Source organism: Puma concolor, unplaced genomic scaffold, assembly GCF_028749965.1.
Source record: "Puma concolor isolate L17-30 unplaced genomic scaffold, mPumCon1.1.hap2 unalloc_scaffold_30, whole genome shotgun sequence".
Lineage (NCBI taxonomy): Eukaryota > Metazoa > Chordata > Mammalia > Carnivora > Felidae > Puma > Puma concolor.
In genome coordinates, this window is record NW_028240237.1 from 147,686 (window position 1) to 164,624 (window position 16,939).

Sequence of the window (16,939 nt, forward strand, 5' to 3'; positions counted from 1 at the left end):
ATACAGTGTAGTATTGGTTTCAGGAGTAGAACCCACTGATTCATCACTTACATAGAATACCCAGTGCTCATCCCAACAAGTGCCCTCCTTAATACCCCTCCCCCATTTAGCCCATCCCCCTACCCACCTCCCCTCCAGCAACCCTCAGTTTGTTCTCTGTATTTAAGAGTCTCTTATTGTTTTTATCTTATTTTTCCTTTCCTTCCCCTATGTTCATCTGTTGTGTTTTTTAAATTCCATATATGAGTGAAAACCTATTTGTCTTCTTCTAACTGACTTATTTCACTTACACAATACACTCTTGTTCTATCCATATTGTTGCAAATCTTTCCAATTCATTTTTGATGTTAAGGACTGTTAGCATAAGAAAATGAAGTTTCTATGGAGAAATAGAAGACCTTTAAATAGTGGTTAAACCATTGCTAAACTCTTTGTAATATAAAAAAATCTGAAGAGAAATTTTGCATCTGTTCTGTTCTTTCTTTTACACTATTTTTTCTAAATTACATTTTAAAACAATTAATGATGCCCTCAAATTTTAGATTAAGCTGCCTTGCTATTATAGATTATACCACTGATAGATATGAAATTATTTTAGTTACAAGGCTTAACTAAGCGGTGAATATAGTATAATGAGATAATCCAGAGCTTTTAGCACAATGTTTGGCATATAAATAGCATTCAATAAATAGCACCTATCTTTGCTAATATTATATCAGTAGTGATAATAGCAAAAATTACATTTTATATTAGGAATGTGGTCAGAATTGGGCAAATGCCTACTTGCAGGTACATTTTTAGAAAACCCTATGCCTATGGAAAGGTATTGTACCCTGGTAGGCTATTGACACAAAATCAGCCCCTCCAAGAAAAGCTGTTGATTCTCATGATAAAATAACTTCTTTGTTTATTATATTTTTGCAGCATTCCAGAATGCCTTGAAGATTTTCTGTAGGATAAAAAGTGGTCGAGTTGCGACTGATGAACTGGCTGCTGTTTTGGATAGCATGGATATTCCTGTAATTCCTGAAACTTTTCAGGAAGTGATAAAACATGCTAGTATAGACAGTGAGTTATTTGAATTACTATGTAAATATATCTTTCTTGGATATCAGTGTTCTGATTCATCCTTCATCTCTCCTTCTTGATTCTTACCTCTTGCCACCTATCAACATTGCTTACTGGTGTCTGTGGTAAGAGATAGTCTAGAAAAATTAAATGAGAAATTTCTAAAATTATTAGATTTTGGTATGTTTGATAAAAATGTAAGAAAAAAATGTATTTATTTTCTTTTCAAACGTTCCTCTCTTTTCCATTTCTTGTTTGTGGAGAGATGGTTTCTTTAATGTCAAGGGCATTGGCTTCACAAATTAGGAGACCTAAATTTCTTGAATTTTTAACTTTATTAGATAGCTTTGATTACACAATCTTCTCATGCTATTCAGTTACTCTTTGCAAAATGTAGATTTTTAAAAAAACATTATGGAGATATTTAGCAGATGTTTTGTATTATATGTTTATATGTCACCAGGGGGTGTCTGATAATAATGGATTGATAAACGATTGATTCATTGATTATCCATGTATTTAATGAGTCAGATAGTCATTTAATATCTACTGTGCTTGGAACTATGCAAGGTGATACAGAGATGAATAGAACACATTTCTTTTTCCAAAGGAGTTCCCATTCTAGTGTGGAAAGAGTCAAATAAAATGAAAATGATAATGTTGTATAGCAAATACTGTTATAGAATGTAGTTAGGCTGCAAATGTATACTGGAAACACCAGGGAAAGATCATCAGAGGATGTGATGTCTGAGCTAAATCTTGAAGGATCAATAGGGGTTAGTTGGTTGAAGGTGGTAATGAAGGTGGTAATGAAAGACATTTTAGACTGAGGGAACAGTTTGTGTAAATATGGCAGGAACATTATCAGACATGGCATCCTTTTCCATGGGCTTCCACAGGTTTTTGTCATTTGTCAGTGGTGGCTTTTAGGGGGTCTTTGGTGGCTGGGATGTACTGTGAAGATAGAACCAGGCTGCATGAATTTTAGTAGGTAGTCATTTATGGTGAGTTCTGGGTTGATAGACATAAGTGGAGGGATGTTCTGGAGCATAAAGATGCCCATAAAATAGGGATTTTAAAGCTTAATCTCAAGTCATATTATTAAATAGCCTTTAGGGCATGCTCTACCAGAAGCAACAGAAATTACATATGAAACCACTGTGGCTTTTTTTTTTTTTTTTTTTTTTTGGCTTATGGAATTCTGGTCTGGATTTCCAGGCTTTGTACTTGGGGAGCTAAACTGAAAAATTATGCTGATATCATAGATTGTTGTAGGAATTAAATAGAACCTATTGGCACTAGAATAGTCTCAAGAAATAGGAAGCAGAAACCTGGGAATTATCCTTGGCAACTCTGTTTTCTCTGTTCTCCTCATGCAACCGTTGTGAATTACTATTATTTTAAACTTCTAGATATCTCTTAAATCTCTCTATTTTCCACCATTACCTTAGTCCGAGTTACCATAATTTTTCCTTAGGACCATCACTGTTCATCCTAACAAGTCCACCCACATCCAGTCTTTTTTTTTTTTTAATGTTTATTTATTTTTGAGAGGGACAGAGACAGAATGCGAGTGGGTTAGGGGCAGAGAGAGAGGGAGAATCCGAAGCAGGCTCCAGGCTCTGAGCTGTCAGCACAGAGCCCAACGGGGGGCTCGAACTCACGAGCTGTGAGATCATGACCTGAGCCGAAGTCAGACGCTCAACCGACTGAGCCACCCAGGTGCCCCCACCCACACCCAGTCTTATCCCCCTTAACACTATGGACAGAATGATCTTTTCAAAACACACATCTGTGGGGTGCCTGGGTGGCTCAGTCAGTTAAGTGTCCGACTTTGGCTCAAGTTATGATCTCAGGCTTGTGGTTTCAAGCCCCATGTTGGGCTCTGTGTTGACAGTTCGGAGCCTGGAGCCTGCTTGGGATTCTGTCTCCCTCTCTCTCTCTGCCCCTCCTCCCCTCTCAAAAATAAATAAACATAATAAAAAAAATAAAAAAAACCCACACATCTGATCATGTTACCTCCTTGCATAAACTCTAATAATACTTCTTGGGATGAAGAGCCCTTTAAGGTCACGTACAAGGACTTGCAATGTCTGGCCTTTACCTTAGATCTCCAGCTTCATCTCAGACCACATTCTGCTTTGCTTACTGTGCCTTCTTAGAGTTTCAGTGATATACCAGGCTTCCTCCTGCCATAGCCTTTACATATAGTCTTTTCTTTTCCTGGAGCATTCTTCCCCTCCTAGTGAATTACTACTTATACTTTGGATCTAAACTCAACTCTATTCTTTAAGGATGCTTCCATGACTTTTCTGACTAGGTCAAGTTCTCATACACTCTCACAGCACTAATCACAGTTGCAACTTTTATTTCTTATATTTTTTAAAAAGTTTTTCAATGTTTATTTTTGAGAGAGAGAAATAGAGTGTGAGTGAGGGAGGGGCAGGGAGAGAGAGGAAGACACAGAATCTGAAGCAGGGTCCAGGCTCTGAGCTGTCAGCACAGAGCCCAATGCGGGGCTCGAACTCACAAACCACGAGATCACGACCTGAGCCAAAATCAGATGCCCAACCGACTGAGCCACCCAGGTACCCCTATTTCTTATTGTTTTGTGAAGATCTGTATCTCAGATAAGACGAAATACCAAGAAAGCAGATATCATGTGTACTTTTGCTCAATATTGTATCCTCAGTACTCCATACAGTGCTTATGGCACATATTAACTGCTCAACAAATATATGTTGAATGAATTAATAAGTCTCACCCTTCACTCCATCTCCTCCAACCAGAGAGAATAAGATTTTTTCATTTTGTCATTTTTAATAACCTGGCTGTGACTTAAGGTAAAATTCCTCATTGGGGAGGTCCTTGTCTTTTGACTAGGAAAATCATTTTAACAGGTATGTTTGATTATGAGAGCTAAAGCCTATTGGGAGATACCTAGTTTGAGCAAAAAGGTAAGGTAAAGTACTCTATATAAGAAAACGACAGGAACTTAGAATACAACAGTGGCTAATCGGCAGCTGGAAGAGGAACACTGAGGGAACCTGAGAGTGGATGGGGTTCTAGCAATCAATAGAGAGTGGCTGTAGAACTCTAGGACAATACTATGTAGTGCTTGCTGTGCTATAAAGAAATCCCTGACTCTCATTAATTTCAAGTTATCTAGTAAGAGTTGGTTATATACAATAGCCTTGTGTTAGTCATATGGTGGGTCTATTTTCTTTTTCAAGGAAAAAGGTCTGTAGGTTCTGTGTTAGGTAGGCTTGGGGTGGAGAGAAGATAGCACCTATAGGATGTGATAATGTGAGAGAGATCAGGAGTCCACGGGAATAGAAAACAAAACGAAAATCAACTGCCAGCGTATAAAGCACTCAGGAATCTTCAAATTTTGGAGGGAGTATTGATTGCTGTTCATATAATGTATGGTGTGGGGTCGGGGCTATTTTACTTAAACATTAAAGGAAAGGACACCCTCAGAATGCCAAAAGTTTTGGGTTACCCCGGTAGTGGATATGGATTCTTCTGTGACAGAATTTTGAAGTAAGGAGTGATATAAGTCAGTTATCCCACTAGTGGAAGCCGTAGCACCCTGGTATAGGTACTGTTTTAACATCTTGTTTTTGTATTTGGTTTGGTTTTTTGGAGCAATACTGATACCATGGAGAATATCTTCATGAGTATGCATGATGAAGAGGAATGCCGCTGGAATTTGCAAGGAAGTCCAACAAGCATTTGCTTCATTAAGATCTGGCAAGAGGAATATGGAAAATCACTGTGTGACAGTTCTGGTAGTTTGGTTTCTGAGATAGGATATTGGTGCAGTAGTTTTTTCTCTCGTGGTATTTACCGATCTAGTAATTGAACTGGGTGAAAAGTAGTAACTAGCACGATTTTTGATGAGAAGGTCTTTGATATTGTGGAGCTATTGTGGAGATTATGGAAATGTGTTAATAGTCATTTTACACCTTCAAAGTAATGTTGCCCTGAATATGACTTTGATGATGAGGATAATTTTTTTTCACATTAGATAGTTACATTTTCCAGGTTGAATGGAAAGGAAAGTTCCAATATGAGCTTCCTCCAGAAGGACAAATGTAAGAGTGGGAAGCTGTTTTGAACTTCTCTTATGAAGTAAATGCTACCTGTAACTATACTGATTGTCTCAGTCTCAACCAGGAATTATTCATTGAGGTTTTGATAAGCTAGGTAGGGGTCAAAATAGTAATTTCAGATTCTGTAATGCTTATTTGGCCACCAGAGACTATATAAATGGATAGTATTTGTCTTAGAGGTGTGTGAGAAATGTTTGTCATTGCATAGAAGAAGGAATAAATTTGAGCGAGAGCTAGTAAATCTGTAAATGGTTGGCTACTGCATGCTCACTGCAATGTTGGACCTCTTTCCAGAAAGGGGAGTTCTTTAAGTAGAGACCAGATATAAACAATACAGCCTTCTCCATTGGATTAATTTATGGATGATCCAACAGAATACTTTTCACTGATCAAATTCAGGAGTTTGAGGGCTGAAGCCTTGAATGATTTTAGGACTTATGCTTTGATCTAAGAACTTGGGATATGGACTCTACAGAAGTTCCAGAAGTTCACTGGGGTGTTAGAACCACAACCAAGAACAGAATGAGAATAAGTACCAAGAAAATAAAAAAACAGAATGTAAGAGTGGCGCCTGGGTGGCTCAGTCAGTTAAGCGTCCAACTTCGGCTCAGGTCATGATCTCGTGGCTCATGAGTTCAAGCCCCATGTCAGGTTCTGTGCTGACAGCTCAGAGCCTGGAACCTGCTTCAGATTCTGTGTCTCCCTCTCTCTCTGCCCCAACCCACTTGCATTCTGTCTCTGTCTCTCTCAAAAATAAAGAAACATTAAAAATTAAAACAAAACAAAACAAAACAAAACAAAACAAAACAAAACAAAACAAAAACCCAGAATGTAAGAAGCAGTTCTAATCAGAAGACAACTTAACATCAATTGGGCTAGCACTTCTTTGGTTGGTCAAATACTTACTTGCTTTGCAGTGATTTAAAGTCCTGGACCTGACATAGCTTACCAATTTTTAAAGAAGCAGAATGAAGCAATCTTACCCAACACCGAAACCATAGTGTATATAATAATTCTTGGACTCAAAAGGCACTTTAAAAACTGGCATCTTCTTTTCAGGGTCTTTGCTTATGCTTATAACTGAATAGTTGATTTTTTAGGCATAGGCTGAAGAACGAACCTAGTATTTTTTTTTTTAATTTTTTTTTTCAACGTTTTATTTATTTTTGGGACAGAGAGAGACAGAGCATGAACGGGCGAGGGGCAGAGAGAGAGGGAGACACAGAATCGGAAACAGGCTCCAGGCTCTGAGCCATCAGCCCAGAGCCCGACGCGGGGCTCGAACTCACGGACCGCGAGATCGCGACCTGGTTGAAGTCGGACGCTTAACCGACTGCGCCACCCAGGCGCCCCCCTAGTATTTTTATAAGTAGGTAAGTCAACACCTGGTCTTTCTCACTCACCTTGGATGTCAAGCGAAGCCAGACATTTGGAGGCAAGAACTATTGGGTGTCCAATTGGAACAACATTATTTGAGGTCACTGTCTCTGACCCCATTCTCTGTCATACACTGTCCAAGAAGGAAAATGGTTTGAGACAGAGGCAAGGGCAGGAATGGTAGGAAGTTATAATTATGGGAGTGCTGTACATGTGTAAGACGCCAAGTAAATGGTTTACTGCTATCCACAATGTAGACATTGCATGATTCTTTACAGCCTTTAGTATATTTATTCATTCAAAAATATTTTTTTAATTTAATTTTTTATTTTTTTAAATTTACGTCCAAATTAGTTAGTATGTAGCGCAAGGATGACTTCCGGAGTAGATTCCTTAGTGCCCCTTACCCATTTAGCCCACCGTCTCTCCCACAACCCCTCCAGTAACCCTCAATTTGTTCTCCATGTTTACAAGTCTCTTATGTTTTGTCCCCCTCCCTGTTTTATCAAAAATAATTTTTAAAAAATAATTTTTTTAAAGTCTGTTTATTTATTTTGAGAGAGAGACAGTGCAAGTGGGAGAGGGGCAGAGAGAGAAGGAAAGAGAGAATCCCAAGCAGGCTCTGCACTGTCAGCGCAGAGCCCAACGTGGGGCTCGAACCCATGAACTCTGAGATCATGACCTGAGCCCCAATCAAGAGTCAAACACTCAACTGACTGAGCCACTCAGGTGCCCCTCAAAAAAATTAGTTTTTAAGTGCTAGGAAGTATATAATTTGCTAGGCATTGGGGAAACAAATGACATCCTGTACTCTTGAAGAGCTCACAATCCAGTGAGAAAGACAAAAGAGCTAAAACTTGAAATTCTACCTATAGTAAATTCTCAAAACACTATTTATTAAATGAATGAAATATTAACCTGATTACCTAGCTGTGGAGCTTAAAATGTGACTAATTTCTTTTGATGGGAAACTCTTTTATTAAGGGAAAAAGACAATAATGGTCTTTTATGTTTCAGTGTGTACTGAGCTATTAACAATTCTAGATATTATTCACAACCTCTGTTCCTACTTTCACACATCTCTGTGTTGTTTTTGTATTAGAATGGGATGGAAACTAGATTTGTGTTCAAAAAAGAAATAACAGTACTTGAACTTACTCTTTCTATTACAGGTAACCACATGGTGGATATTAGAGATATTCTATTTATTTTGGATGAACTACAGCACCAGTATGAAGATTTTTGTAAGTGAGCTCTCGTTGCTACAGCAAGTATTATTTATAAATAAGTTGCCTTTAAATTAAATCCTAATTTGTAGGTTTTATCATATGGACTCTGAAAGCCTTCTCTGACCCCATGACTCTAACTCTTTAAAATTTTTTTTTTAATGTTTTATTTATTTTTTGAGAGCAAGAGAGACAGAGCGTGAGCGGGGGAGGGGCAGAAAGAGAGGGGGAGACACAGAATCCAAAACAGGCTCCAGGCTCTGAGCTGCCAGCACAGAGCCCGACGCGGGGCTCGAACTCACACACTGCGAGATCACGACCTGAGCTGAAGTTGGACGCTTAACCGACTGACCCACCCGTGTGCACCCCCCCCCATAGATAACTCTAAACTCTAACTCTTTAGATAAAAGTTTAAATCCTAAACATACCTAATCAGTATTGATTATGTAACTACCATAATTTTCTTTTATCTTTCCCTTAATATTTTGCAACATGAAGTCAACTTTAAAACAAAATAATAACACTAAGAAAAAAAAACGTAATTTGCAACTTGTGGGTCATTCTGACATCCTGACATTGACAGTTAAAAATTTTTAATATAGGGGTGCCTGAGTGGCTCAGTCAGTTAAATGTCCAAATTCGGCTCAGGTCATGATCTCATGGTCCGTGAGCTCAAGCCCCTCATCAGGCTCTGTGCTGACTGCTCAGAGCCTGGAGGCTGAGGCAGATTCTGTGTCTCCCTTTCTCTCTCTGACCCTCCCCTGCTTGTGCTTTGTCTGTCTCAAAAATAAATAAACATTAAAACATTTTTTAAAAATTGTTTTTAGTATATTATTCAGTATCATTCATGATTAGTTTTGTTTTTCTTCATTAAGTACGTTTTTAAAAATCTCTTCCTGTTGCACATGGTGTCACTCCCTTTTCTTTCTCTGTCCGGACATCCTTTGGTCAAGATTATCTATGTGTATAATTTTAAGCTCAATTTGGCTCAGTTGGTTGAGCGTCTGACTTCAGCTCAGGTCGTGATCTCACGGTTCGTGAGATCCTCAGCTGCTTCGGATTCTGTGTCTCCCTCTCTCTCTCTTCCTCCCCTGCTCACAGTCTGTCTCTGCCTCTCTCAAAAATAAATAAAGATTTCAAAAGATTAAAAAAAAAGAATTATATAGTTCTAATAAACTTGCTACAAATAGAGCAGCCTCTTGCCTGATCCTTTCCTCAGTTTCTCCAGAGGCAAACATTTTAGCTGATTACCTGATATTTGTTTTCATGACTGTAAATAACATGTTTGTATTGCTTCTTGTTGATTTTTTTAAATTTTGGGTAGACCTAGTAAACTCCCTAATATGAAAAATAAGGATTTAGCTCTGTTTCATTTTCCCTGTCCCCACCACATCCACTTCCCATACCTATCCATCCTCCTAATATAGTCATAGGGTAATTGAGTAAGTTTTAATTCTGTATTTATGTGAATATATTTATGTACACACTATTCACTGCTGAGCCACATGTAAGTATCTTGTGGCTACTTTCTCTTTCTGTACAATTTTTCCCTCTTTGAGTTGTCTTACTTACTTATTTGCTTGGTTTAAAAAAAAAGTATATATATTACTGATTGAAGCTTAAACTCTGCCAACTGTCTAAATATCCTCTTCGTAAGTTTGTCTGCACAAGGTATTCTAGTAGTTTTGTCTTCTTGAAGAAATCTTCTTTAGAGTATTTTGATGTTCTTCAGTATGAATTTGTTGCCCTCTACATTTTGTGTGCAACTGCCATCTTGAGATCTTTCTTCATTAACATGCTGGAGACTTTTCACTTCTCTCCTCCTATGACAGATTCTGTCTTCGTATTTTATGGATGGTTTGGGTACAGAATTCTAGATTGTAAATAATTTTCTATGTTTTCTAGTTTTCAGTATTGCCATTGAAGTGCAAAATTTTCTGACTCTTGACTTTGACACTGATTTTTTTTTTTTTCAAGCATATAGGATATTTTCTAGTCTTCTGAAAGTCTCCTGGAAAGAAGTTTCTTTGTAACGATTGTGCTGAATACAGCGTCCTTTGATTCTGGAAAATTAAAATAATTTGTTGATGATTTCCTTTCCTCTATTTTTTCTGTCTCTGTGGAAATCTTGATATTTGGATATGTGACATAATGGGATGATTCCTTTTTTTTTTTTTTTAACCTTTTTCTCTTATCTCTTTGTTATGCTTTATTTATTTATTATTTATTTATTTATATTTATTACACGAGTGGGAGTGGAAGAGGGGCAAAGGGAGAGGGAGAGGGAGTCTTAAGCAGGCTCCACACCCAGCGCAGAACCCAACATAGGGCTCAGTCTCACGACTGTGAGATCATGACCTGGGCTGAAATCAAGAGTCGGATGCTTAACTGACTGAGCCACCCAGGTGGCTTCTGAGAGAGTTCCTTAAATTTATCTTCCAATGCTTCTATTTCGTTTTTCATTTGTACTTTTAAATTTCCAATAATTTCTTTCCCCTCTGTTATTGTATTATAATAGCCTCCTCTTATTTCATGGGCATTTCTATTGTTCCACAAACAATATCTTCTGTTGCAACTACGAACTTCTGTTGCAGTGCTTTCGAGATTTCCTTTTTCATTCATATTCTGTCTCCTCCAAGGTATTTTTTTCTGTTTGTTTTTCATTGTAGAACTGTTCCTCAAATGTCTGGTGATCTTTGGTTGTCTACTCATATTTGAGAATGGTGAACTCAAAAGCTATTTGGAAGCTCTGAGACTGAGGGCAAAACTAGCTGATTATGAGCTGTAGGATAGTGATTCTTAACCAGAGATGATTTGGAGATTTCCCCCACCCCCCACCCTGAACTTCCCCTTCCCCCAGGAACATTTGGAAACATTTGGAGACATTTTTGGTCATCACAATCTGTGTTACTGGCATCAAGTGATGAGAGGCCAGGGATGCTTCTGAGTATCCTACAATACACAGGACAGCTCTCTCAATAAAGAAGTATCTGTCTCTGGGGCGCCTGGGTGGCGCAGTCGGTTAAGCGTCCGACTTCAGCCAGGTCACGATCTTGCAGTCCGTGAGTTCGAGCCCCGCGTCGGGCTCTGGGCTGATGGCTCAGAGCCTGGAGCCTGTTTCCGATTCTGTGTCTCCCTCTCTCTCTGCCCCTCGCCCGTTCATGCTCTGTCTCTCTCTGTCCCAAAAATAAATAAACGTTGAAAAAAAAAAAATTTAAATGGAGTGTTTGAAGGCTGTTCAATTTGCTATTTTTACCTGAACGTTTCAAAGTTTATTTTGAGGGGCACCTGGGTGGCTCAGTCGGCTAAGCGTCCGACTTCGGCTCAGGTCATCATCTCACGGTCTGTGAGTTCGAGCCCCGCATCGGGCTCTGTGCTGACCTCTCGGAGCCTGGAGCCTGTTTCGGATTCTGTGTCTCCCTCTCTCTCTGACCCTCCCCTGTTCATGCTCTGTCTCTCTCTGTCTCAAAAATAAATAAACGTTAAAAAAAATTAAAAAAAAAAAAAAACAAAGTTTATTTTGAATTCTAATTTTGTCTTTGATGTAGAAGTTTTTTCATTAATTTTTCTTTTCTGACATAGATATTCCTAATAATCACATACCCACTCCCATGCATAATAATTCATGTTATTCATTCTTCTGTATCTTTGCTGATTTTTAAAAAAAATTTTTTTTTTTAACGTTTATTTATTTTTTTGGGACAGAGAGAGACAGAGCATGAACGGGGGAGGGGCAGAGAGTGAGGGAGACACAGAATCAGAAACAGGCTCCAGGCGCCGAGCCATCAGCCCAGAGCCCGACGCGGGGCTCGAACTCACGGACCGCGAGATCGTGACCTGGCTGAAGTCGGACGCTTAACCGACTGCGCCACCCAGGCGCCCCTCTTTGCTGATTTTTTTTACTAGTTCTGTTATAGAGAAAGGAACATTGTCTCCAAATATAATTGTAGATTTGTCTATTTCTCCGTTCAGTTTTGTCAGGTTTTGGTTCATGCATTTTGAAGCTCTGTTGCTAGGTGAATTCACATTTAGAATAGTTCTATCTTCTTGGTGAGCTGATTCTTTTATCATTATGCAATATGTATGTGATCACTGGTAATTTTCTTTTCTCTCAAGTTTACTTTTTCTGATTCTAATATAACTCCAGTTTTCTTTTGATTAGTGCTTAGATGGTAAGTATTTTCCATCCTTTTACTTTTAACCTTCTTATATCACCAGTCTTGAAGTGTTTTGTAAACCACACAGAGTTGGGTGATGTTTTTTGTATTTATTTGTATAATTCCTATATTTTAATTGGAGTGTTTAAATCATATGTAATGTAATTACTTATACATTCAGACCAGGTATACCATATTATTATTTGTTTTCTATTTTTTCCTCTGTTTTTCAACCATTTTATCCCTTCTTTTTTGGGGAGCATTTTTTTAGTATGTGAATTTATTCCATATGTATTTTCACTATATCTCTGTATTTTTCCAGTGGTTGTTTTAAGGATTATAGTATACATACTTAACCTTTTCTAGTATACTAAAATAAATATTTTACCACTTCAAGTGGAATATAGAAGTTTTACCATTATATAGACCTTTTTACCCTCCCTCCGTTAAGCTGTAATTTTATTATGTATTACCACTATACACACTGAAAGCTTCGGACAATGTTTTATAAGTTTTGCCTTCAATGATCAAACATATTTTAAACTTCTAAGAGGAGAATAATAGTCTATCATAAAATCAAGTATTATAACATTTGAAATACTTTAAAATGTGTTATTCAAATGTAAGGTACTATTCTGAGCCGTCAGATGAATTTTATAAAGGAAGCCCCAGTGGGACATTGTATTAATATCTTTCTGAAGAGGTTATTTTATATATAAACTATTTTTTCCCACAAGTACTGAGAATCTTTAGGAGAGTAAATATTTGTATTCTGATGTTAAATTAAAAACAATTTTTTTAATGTTTATTTTTGAGAGAGAGGGAGACAGAACGTGAGTGGGGGAGGGGCAGAGAGTGAGGGAGACAGATTCTGAAGCAGGCTCCAGGCTCTGAGATGTCAGCACAGAGCCCAATGTGGGGCTCAAACCCATGAGCAGTGAGATCATGACCCGAGCCGAAGTGGGATGCCCAACGAACTGAGCCACCCAGGTGCCCCTGTATTCTGATTTTATAAGTAAAAATTTCCCCACTCCAACTTCCTTATACTTCAGTATGCTCATAACTAAGGGATTTGTAGCTGTATTGGCATATTTAGCCTATAATCTTTCAAAATTGGCAGAGTGGGGAATGAGAACTACAAACTTCAGTAGGCTATCACTTTTGATTTGGTGTAACTTCAAATAGCTTTGGATAAAAGAATTTAAATATATTAAACCAGAAGATTATATTTAAAAATTTTTTTTCAACGTTTATTTATTTTGGGGGGGACAGAGAGAGACAGAGCATGAATGGGGGAGGGGCAGAGAGAGAGGGAGACACAGAATCGGAAACAGGCTCCAGGCTCCGAGCCATCAGCCCAGAGCCTGACGCGGAGCTCGAACTCCCGGACCGCGAGATCGTGACCTGGCTGAAGTCGGACGCTTAACCGACTGCGCCACCCAGGCGCCCCCAGAAGATTATATTTAACCTAGTTAATATTTCAGTCTTAGTTATCAGCTCTGTTAGTTTTTCAACATATTAACCTTATTTAACTTTTTAAACTGTGTTTATTTAAGCAATTGATAATTTCTTGAATAGTTTTCATGAGGACTTAGTTGTTACTTTTTAAAAACTATTACAAATGGTACAGGTAAATAGAATAATTAAATATGTTTCTCTTGCTTAGCAGTTATGGAATCATCAGCCTTGGATGAGTCTACTTCAAACAGAAAGTTATCAAATATATCAGAATGTTATCCACAGTATAGGATGAAAAGCAGTTTCTCTTCCAGACTACGTGAACCATCATTATTCCCAAAGTTAAATAGAAAACACCTCCAATATCATAAAGTTATGGAGGATAATGATTACCTTGAATTTAAAAGATCAAAAAATCCTTTGCAAAGAAAAAAAATCCTAAATGGGGTTGATAGCAGTGATATAGGATTCTGGGAACCATATTCAAAGGATGGCATAAACTTTAAGAAAAGTTCAGAGAAGATTGAAATTCATGACTCAAAGTCTACGTCACATAGCTTGAAGAGCATCACAAGCCTCAAAAAGTCTCTGGATAAAAGTGATCATTTTAGTACCCCCAAACTTCAGAAGCCAGCTGTGAGAAGGCATTCCAGCCTCCTAAAACAGGTTTCGTCGAAAGAAAAGATTGCAGTGAATGCTCTGGGTCAGTATCATATATGTAAGTCAAAATATAGGTCCTGGAGTTCTTGAGTCATCACAGAAACAAGCTGAATTAACCATTGATTAGACCGTTGTTTGCATTTCATTTGTCAATACTAATGAGTAATCACCACTTCTGGTATATAGACCAGTGTATGTAACACTGTGGTTTTAAGTTGTGCCTTTTCAGATGGTTGTGTTCCCTTTTTCAGATGCCTAACTTTGACCAAGAAGTTTATTCAGAGATTAATCCAACTCACTCAAGTTCCCTAGAAATAGAGGGCCTGTTTTCTTTTGGAAATGCTTGTTTTATAATTTTTAAGCTAAATATGTAAGGAGTCTATGTGAAATTTTTGTTCAGGTTCCATCATTTAAATATATGATATCCATATCCAATATGATATGATAATGCTTCAGATATCATCTCTTTTGGACATGGGAATATGAGGAAAGATAAAATAACTACTATTTTACAGTTTGGTTCCCCAGGGCGTTATGGTCTTTCTCCAAGATGAGCAAGGTTTTCCAACCAATGTATAGTTTCCTCCTTCCGTGGTACCTCTATCACAGAAGTCCTGTGTGTGGAACTTAATTAAATACTCCTTCCTATAGTCCTTGGCTGAAGTTACTTAAGTTGTTTATTTTCTTGAAAGAGACTTATCTTTTTATTGCATTTAATATTGAAGGCAATTGTTAAAATGAGTGCTTAGTGAAATACTAGTGGTTCTTACACAGTAATACATATTTTAAACAACTCAGTTGAACAGAAAATGTGCTCTTTTAAGGAGGCACAACAATGTTCTTTCTGATTCCTTTACCGATACGCTACTATTACTCTGTGCCTCATTCCTAATTCTGAGTTCTTTATATTCCAGTAAGATGAAAACCCTTGTTAAAGGAACAGTGGAGTAGTAGGCATTTAGCCCTTGGGTAGAAGAAGCCTGTGGAAGAAAGCGCTTATCTATCTTGCTGGTGTCGCCAACCTTTGCCATACTTAATATTCTTTGTAAAGAGAAGTGTGAAATCGTTTATCTGGTATAACTTCTCAAGATAAATTGATGGTAATTGAACATTTCTGAAATGTGACTGTCATTGGATATACATTTTAAAAACATTTTTAACTTTTCATTGTTATGATAATTTTTAAATCATAAGAATTACACAAAGGGAAAGACGTTTCTATATACTCTTCATCTCGTTTTCCCAGGTGTTAAGATCTTGTATAATCACAGTACAGTGAACTAAATCAGGAAATTGACACTGATACAATATTATTTATATTCTGAAGATCTTATTCAAGTTTTTTCAATTGGTCCATAAATGTATTTTTCCTGGTTCAAGGTCTCATCTAGGATCACACATTACATTCAGTTGTCACGTGTCCCTTAGTCTCCTCTGACCTAGGATAATTTCATGACCATGACACTTTCGAAGAGTATTGACTAGTTAATTTGTAAAATGTCCCTCATTTTGGGTTTTCCTTATATTTCTTCGTAAGTTCAGGCTATGCATTTTTGGTGGGAATTACAGAGAAGTGATACTATGCCTATCTCAGTGCATGATATGAGGGGACTCACGATGGCCATGTGTATCTCCTGCGAAGATTGTATGATTTTGAAGATTGTGAACTGAAAACATGGTAGCCTAAAATGATGGGAAGGGGAAGAACTCTCATTGTTTGCTTGGAATCCTGGAATTTAAACTAAACACTTTGTTGTTGTGATCTCTTGAACTCGTTCATTATATTTTAATCAGAACCAAGCAGCATTGGCTGGGTCACTGGAACAGGCTGTTCCTCCAAACAAGTAGTTTATAAACATTTATAGAACTTCAAGATTGTTTTCTGTTTGAGCTATATGGGAAATATTTAGGTATAATGTAAGACACAACAGAAATACGAAGAAAAAAGCAGTCATATGAGGTAATAATAATTAGATAAAACTTGTTTTCTAATTGCTAAAGACTTTGGGTGCTAATTATTGCTTAAGACACATAAATTCTGTGGCTGAATAGTTTTCTACATTTTGTATATTTAGAAAACATCTGTGAAGCTATCAATAAACTCCAAGAAAATTGCATTGCTACAGAAGAACTTCAGTCAGGGGCGCCTGGGTGGCGCAGTCGGTTGAGCGTCCGACTTCAGCCAGGTCACGATCTCGCGGTCCGTGAGTTCGAGCCCCGCGTCGGGCTCTGGGCTGATGGCTCAGAGCCTGGAGCCTGTTTCCGATTCTGTGTCTCCCTCTCTCTCTGCCCCTCCCCCGTTCATGCTCTGTCTCTCTCTGTCCCAAAAATAAATAAACGTTGAAAAAAAAAATTTAAAAAAAGAAGAACTTCAGTCCATTTTGCCTTCAATGGGAGTTACTTTATCAGACAAAGAGTTCAAGGAGATTGTGGCAAAGACTGCTCAAAATGGTGAGACTGATAATACCAAACTTTTTGAAAAAATTAGATACTTTTATGGGATAGTATTAAATGATGGAGTAAGTTCTCAACTAGGAATGGAACAGAATGGGCCATGCTAAAGAAGATTCTAAAAGAACAGATATAAAAATGGAAAGTGGAAAAAAAATTCCTGGAAAATCTGCCCTAATGGATTGGTTTGGAGGGACTAGTCCTTTTATAGCTCAGAATTGTTATGTAACACTCTATCACTATCCCTAGCTATGCCTTCCCGTATGGGACAGGTACTGGAAAGGCTGACCCAGTTGTGGGGAGGTTCAGGCAATAAGAGCACAAAATCCAAGGGGTACAAAAATCTCTGAGCAAATAGCCTAAGCATCCAAGAAGAAATAACTGGAGATTCCAAAATGGTAAGGAAGTGCTACAACTAGGAATTTAG

The 16,939-nt window shown here is 37.8% G+C and overlaps 1 protein-coding gene across 1 annotated transcript in view; it reads left to right on the forward strand.

The window, feature by feature from the left end:
• LOC147571305 (EF-hand calcium-binding domain-containing protein 13-like) overlaps positions 1–16,939 on the forward strand; it is a 151,803-nt gene that overhangs the window by 38,578 nt on the left and 96,286 nt on the right. Inside the window, 5 exon segments of the mRNA XM_086696436.1 lie at positions 925–1,068; positions 7,733–7,804; positions 13,610–14,104; positions 16,137–16,175; positions 16,414–16,512. Of these exon segments, the coding sequence (XP_086552562.1) occupies positions 925–1,068; positions 7,733–7,804; positions 13,610–14,104; positions 16,137–16,175; positions 16,414–16,512 (849 nt within the window).